Source organism: Gloeophyllum trabeum (genome assembly GCF_000344685.1).
Source record: "Gloeophyllum trabeum ATCC 11539 unplaced genomic scaffold GLOTRscaffold_00010, whole genome shotgun sequence".
In the NCBI taxonomy this organism is placed as follows: domain Eukaryota; kingdom Fungi; phylum Basidiomycota; class Agaricomycetes; order Gloeophyllales; family Gloeophyllaceae; genus Gloeophyllum; species Gloeophyllum trabeum.
In genome coordinates, this window is record NW_006920419.1 from 740,005 (window position 1) to 746,004 (window position 6,000).

Sequence of the window (6,000 nt, forward strand, 5' to 3'; positions counted from 1 at the left end):
TCAACTTCAAGTTCAGGTGCGTCCGCGTCGCTTTCCGAATTCCTCGTGTCGTGTTGTGGCAGACGGCAATAAGGATCAGGAGAAGCGTCCGAGCCGAGAATGGCCGACGGTGATCGGCCCAGACGGGCTTATCAGATAAAATTTTCCATCTCGCGGATGGGTCGAGTTTCGGTGGCCGTCGCTGGCTGTTCTCTTTCCTGTCTCTGCTCTGCTCTGCGCTGAACCCGCGTTTGTATTGCGGTCGCTGTTGCACTTGAATAACGCGGAGGCTAACGCGGGCTCTGTGGCTGCCGAATCTCTGAGTGAGGGTGTATCAGATTAGACCAGGTAGCAGGTGGCGCCATCTAATCAGATACCATCGGGCTGCCTTCGCTTGTGGCCCCTGCTCATCTTATCACCCTCCCCTCCTCATTATTTATCTCCCGCATCTAATCTCCCCGACCCTGCTTACGCCCCCTTCAGGATGCGCACCCCCCTCGCGGCTTTCGCGGCGCTGACGGCGACGACGTGCGCGCGCGCCGCCGTGCACGAGCTCTGGTGGAACATCACATACGTCTACAACGCCATCCCCGACGGGCTCGCCGAGCGCCGCGTCATCGGCGTCAACGGCTCCTGGCCCCCGCCGCCCATCGAGGTCTCCACGAACGACACCATCCTCCTGCACGCCCTCAACTCGCTCGACGAGGTCGCCACCCTCCACCACCACGGCATGTTCTTCAACGCCTCCACCTGGATGGACGGCGCCCTCGGGGTTTCGCAGTGGTCAGTCCCCCGTCCAGCATTTTTTTTCGGTAAAGTGTAACTGAATAAATTGCGGCGTGCAGCGGCATCCCCCCCGGCGCCTCGTTCGACTACGTCGTCCCCATCAACGGCTCCGGCCAGTGGGGCACCTACTGGGTCCACGCCCACGCCAAGGGGCAGTACGTCGACGGCCTCCGCGCCCCCGTCGTCATCCACCCGCCCACCGAGGTCTACGACTACGACGACGAGTACACGATCGTGCTCGGTGACTGGTACCACGACGAGCAGAAGGTCCTCCTGAAGCAGTTCATCAGCATCGCCAACCCCGGCGGCGCCGAGCCTGTCCCTGGTGAGCGCCCCGTCCCCACCAGGAAGTGTTGATTCTGACGGATGATAGACTCGGCGCTGGTATATTACACGCACAATGGGCAGTACATGGGCCCCATCCCCGGAACGACACCGTCCAGCTGGGTCACGAGCAACGTCGGCTACAACGAGAACGCGACCATCCCGTTCGAGCGCGGGAAGAAATATCGGTGCGTCGCGTCCGCGACTTACGCATTAACAAAGCTGACGATGCACCCATACATACAGCCTGCGCATCGTCAACACCTCCGCGTTCGCCGGGTTCTACTTCTGGATCGACGGGCACGAGATGCAGATCATCGAGGCCGACGGGGTGCGCTATCCTTAGTGCTTGCCCCTTCCTTTGACGACACTAACGCTCGTGCGCGCAGGTCGACACGCAGCCGCAGCCGGTCGACATGCTCAATCTCGCCGTCGCGCAGCGCTACTCCGTGCTCGTGTACGCGCGCAACGACAGCGATTCCGACGCCAAGAACTGGGCGGTGCACGCAAACATGGACACCGTCATGTTCGACACCGTCCCGGACACGCTGAACCCCAGTACGTCCTGCCCCTTTCCCCCGTTTCCCCTCCTTACCTCTTCCGCTGACAAAACCCGCGCGCAGACGTGACGTCGTCGATCTCGTACACCACCCCGCCGGCGTCGCTCGCGGAGATCACGCAGCTCGACCCGGTGGACGAGTACGTCGACGTGAACGACACCGCGCTCGTGCCCGTGCAGGCCGTGCCGCAGCTCCCGCCCGCGGCAAAGACGATCGAGCTCGAGGTGTCCTTCGACACCATGCAGGACGGCACGAACCACGCCATGTTTAATCTGCAGACGTACGTTGCGTGGTCCTAGCGGTGTAGAGTGGCCTTGGGTGCTGACGGGCGTGCAGGTACAACACGCCGCTCGTGCCCGCGGTGTTTTCCGAGCTCACGCTGGGCGAGAACGCGACCGTCGCGGGCGCGTACGGCCCGCTCTCCTTCGTCGTCGACCACCTCGACGTGTTCGACATCGTGCTCAAGAACGGCGACGCGGGCAAGCACCCTTTGTACGCAACCGTTCCCCTTTCCCCTTCCCCTCACACACAATGGCTGACGCTTATGACAACAAAGCCACTTGCACGGGCACCAGTTCCAGCTGGTCGGCCGCGCGACGGACTATACGAGCGACAATGCGACGCTGAACCCGCCGCTCGACGAGGGGCAGGCGAATCCGATGCGGCGCGACACGGTCATGGTGCCGAGCATGGGCTCCGCGACGATGCGCGTCGTCGCGGACAACCCCGGGGTGTGGTTCTTCCACTGTGCGTCGTCCGCTTCCCCTTGAGCTCGCGCCCGTTCTCACCCCCGCACCCCCCACCCCCCGCAGGTCACATCGAGTGGCACCTCGAAGTCGGGCTCGCGATCCAGATCATCGAGGCCCCGCTCGAGTTCCAGCAGCGCACGCTCGCGGCGGGCGGGATCCCGTCCTACATCGGCGAGCAGTGCGCCGCGCAGGGGATGCCGACGAGCGGGAACGCGGCGGGGCACGCGAGCGCGACGGACCTCAGCGGGCTGCCCGAGGGCCCGTTCCCGCAGCACAACGGGTGGCACCCGAAGGGCGTCGGCGCGATGTTCGGCTGCGTGCTCACCGCGGTGATCGGGATGGCGACGGTGACGTGGTACTCGTTTGGCGGGAACCTCACGGACGAGGAGGTCGAGCGGGAGACGAGGGAGAGGCAGGCGAAGAAGGCAGAACGGGGACGGTTCTTTGGGCTGGAGAAGGCGGTCAAGGCGCGCGTGCAGACGTCGTGAGGATGATGTCAACTTAAAATGATGACCCGCGGACGGGGGATGTGGTGTAATGGTTTCTTGGTTGTAGGTTTTGGTACGATACTTAGATGAATGGACCATGCGCATGATCCGATCTAATGAGATATGATTGACACTGCAAGCGTAGCGGGAAGACAGAGTATCCTGAACAAGCATCACCACGAAGAGAGGGGGGTAAGAAGGGATGCAATAAGCAGGGGGTAGTGCTAGTATACAAGTTTTCCTTCAAATGATATCATTATCTTCGGGAGCCAACAAGCTCAGTCGTACTTCCTCAACTTTCCGTGGGTGATCTTGAGCTCCGCGCGATCGCGGATGGCCGTTATGACCTTCATGAACTCCTCCGACGCGCTCTCATACGACTTCTGGTGGGCCTTGTCATCGATCGGGAGCATCAGCACCTCAACCAGCTGCCACCAGAGGAAGGGAGAGATGTACCTCCAGCGACTCCCACCCGGCGGCAATGTACAGCGTGTCCTCCCGCTCCACCATCGGCCCCCACGTGGACAACGTGAGCCCCTCCGTCCGGAAGTTCGTCAGCTGGTCGAGCAGAGGGCCCACCTGCTCCTTGGTGTGCCCCGGCTTGATGGTGATCACGGCGACCTCCGTGACGGGCGCGTCGAACGCGGGCGTGGGGTCCTGCACGAAGTGGACGTGCACCATCTCGGGCGGGCCGCCGAAGGCGGGCTTGAGTATTTCGCGGTTGGCGGCGAGGGGTCCGTTCGTGAACGCGATCCGCTGCTCGATGGCGTGCCACACTTTGGGGCTGCTAGTGGGTCTTGGGCGGTACGACGTAGGAAGAAGAGAACGTACGGACGAAGAGATAGGCTCTGGACGGGTCCTCGACTTCTGGGCCGTGAAACGTGCTGTACATAGAGTTTGGGGGGTGGGTGCTTGCATTCCCGTACGAAACTACCAGCTTACCTGATCCTCCCCTCGGCTTTGCTGAGGAGATCCAGCAGCCCTCCGAGGACGCTCTGATCTTTCTGGTATGCCTCGGTAGAGGTGAATGTGACGAGTTCGGCGACTGGGAGCGGCATTGTAGATTGGACGAGGGGAAGGTCGACACAAAGGAGTACCGCGGGGGATACACGTATTTATAATGACCGACCGTGTCATCAATCGCTTTGACTGTACTTCGAGCATTAGGCATCATAGTTCTATTATGCAATTGAGAGTGACGCCTTCTGCTATGCGGTATGCACCCCGCCCGAGTCCGCGTCCTGTTTGAGTTTGTGCGTCCGCCACCGACTGATCATTGGTTTCGCAGCGCATCCTCAGACTTGCAGAGTCCAGAAAAGAAGGGCGATAATGTTGTGTAGATGTCGCGAGGTATACAGCTGGTTGCATGGTATACAGTTCTGAATTGGACGGGACAAACGCGGTGAACTGACGCGGCCACGGCAATATTGACGCCGAGCTAGCTGACCCATTCCACTACTTACCTCAGCCTGCGCAATCCCGATGGCCGAATATTCTGACTCGATACTGCTCCAGATAGTCTAAGTAAGCAGAAATCGACGGCTGACATACATAGCGAAGTGCCGACATGGCTTCCAAGGTGTCAAATTTCATGGGTCGCATTGGTATTGTGCGCCACAGAAATGGCCAGAAACAACTACAAACAAATATGAGGAATATTAATATGCCTGCTTCTTCTTACGCCAAGTTCCAACCGTACCAGAGCGCTTCCTTCGACCTTGCCACCCCTTTCGGCGCAGCGACACCAATGATTTGCACTTTCAAGTGGATGGTCGTGTCCGCATCGATGCCAGTGACATACTTGATAGGACTCGGATGAATACACGAAGAAAAACGTCCTCAGCAAGCCTATACGAACTTGTTTCAGATTTATCGTGACAACGTCAGTCCTAAGTTAATTAAATTATCATTGAAGGATACCGTCAGGGTGAGTCTCAGCGCAGGCCTAGGCAGAGTGCCTGGCCCACGTCCGAATCGTTCTGGTGGCGCCGCCACCTGCAGCTGAATCCTGCCGAGTGCGATCAACAGTGGATCCTTGATAGCATCCAATCCCAAGGTAAGTTAGGTATCTGAAGCCTTCCCCATAGATGAGCAGCCTATCTAAGGAGTGGATGAATGGACTATGCGCATGATCAAATAATGTGCATGGTGAACAGATTGATATCGGCGTCGCCAACGGTAGCGGGTGAGTTGCGATGTATTTAACCCTATGGGCAGAAACTGGTAGTTTATAGAGTTTCAACACTGCTTGGATTTCTGCCTTGCCCTCCACTGGAGCCCACAGGCTCAGTCGTACTTCTTCAGCTTACCATGCCTGATCTTGACATCTACAAGCTCGCGAACGGACGCCAGGAACTTCGTGACGTCTTCTGGAAGGCCCTTCGTCGCCTGCTCGTGCGCCTAAAACACCAGCCAACACAGTGACAACTCATCGTCAATCACGAGAGGACGGAAGACAAAGACGCACCTCCACCGACTCCCACCCCGCGGCGATGATCATCGTGTCCTCCTTCTCGACTGTCGGCCCCCACGTCGACAGGACGATCCTGGGGGCCGGGAGGCCAGTCAGCTTGTGGAGCAGCGGACCCACTTCCTCCTTGGTCTTCCCCGGCTTGAGGGTGACCAAGGCGACCTCGGTGACGGGTGCTTCGAGGGCAGGGGTGGGGTCCTTGGTGAAGTTGATGTGCAGCATCTCAAAGGGCCCACCGACTGCAGGCTTGAGCGTCTCGACGAGCGCCGGGTAGGTGGGCCCGGACATGAGGGCTTTGTGGTGCCCGAGGGTTTGCCAGACTGGGTGGGGACGGATGAATTTAGATTGCGTGAACATAGAGGACAGGAGGGGACGTACGGACGAAGAGGTAGCCGTTGGTCGGGTCCTCTACTTCGGGCCCATGGTAGGTGCTGTAAAATCCGTGCACTTAGTGAATTGTATGTCGTGCGAGAGCGATAGTAGCATACGCGATTTTTCCCTCGGTTTTGTTGAGGATGTCGATGGACCTTCCAAGGATGCCCTGGTCTTTCTGGTGCGCCTGGGAAGAGGTGAATAGGACTAGCTCGGCGACTGGCAGCGGCATTTTGTGGACAAGGGGCCAATGTGAGGGTGTATATATAGAT

General features: G+C 59.2%; 3 protein-coding genes across 3 annotated transcripts; 1 reads left to right on the plus strand and 2 right to left on the minus strand.

The window, feature by feature from the left end:
• Positions 1–463: 463 nt before the first annotated feature.
• On the plus strand, positions 464–3,342 carry Gtfet3 (ferroxidase; the record flags this gene model as incomplete). The annotated part of the gene is made up of 9 exons (XM_007869947.1): positions 464–762; positions 825–1,090; positions 1,139–1,277; positions 1,336–1,420; positions 1,479–1,647; positions 1,713–1,929; positions 1,986–2,141; positions 2,206–2,396; positions 2,462–3,342. The coding sequence occupies 9 exons, from the start codon at positions 464–466 to the stop codon at positions 2,884–2,886; spliced, it is 1,947 nt and encodes a 648-aa protein (XP_007868138.1). The 3' UTR covers positions 2,887–3,342.
• Positions 2,748–3,944, minus strand: GLOTRDRAFT_139783 (uncharacterized protein; the record flags this gene model as incomplete). Its single annotated transcript, XM_007869723.1, has 4 exons — positions 2,748–3,278; positions 3,343–3,662; positions 3,718–3,770; positions 3,829–3,944. 4 exons carry the CDS (start codon positions 3,942–3,944, stop codon positions 3,165–3,167), a joined length of 603 nt encoding a protein of 200 aa, XP_007867914.1. The 3' UTR covers positions 2,748–3,164.
• Positions 3,945–5,053: 1,109 nt separating this feature from the next.
• On the minus strand, positions 5,054–5,960 carry GLOTRDRAFT_139784 (uncharacterized protein; the record flags this gene model as incomplete). Its single annotated transcript, XM_007869724.1, has 4 exons — positions 5,054–5,286; positions 5,354–5,676; positions 5,735–5,787; positions 5,845–5,960. 4 exons carry the CDS (start codon positions 5,958–5,960, stop codon positions 5,173–5,175), a joined length of 606 nt encoding a protein of 201 aa, XP_007867915.1. The 3' UTR covers positions 5,054–5,172.
• Positions 5,961–6,000: the final 40 nt, after the last annotated feature.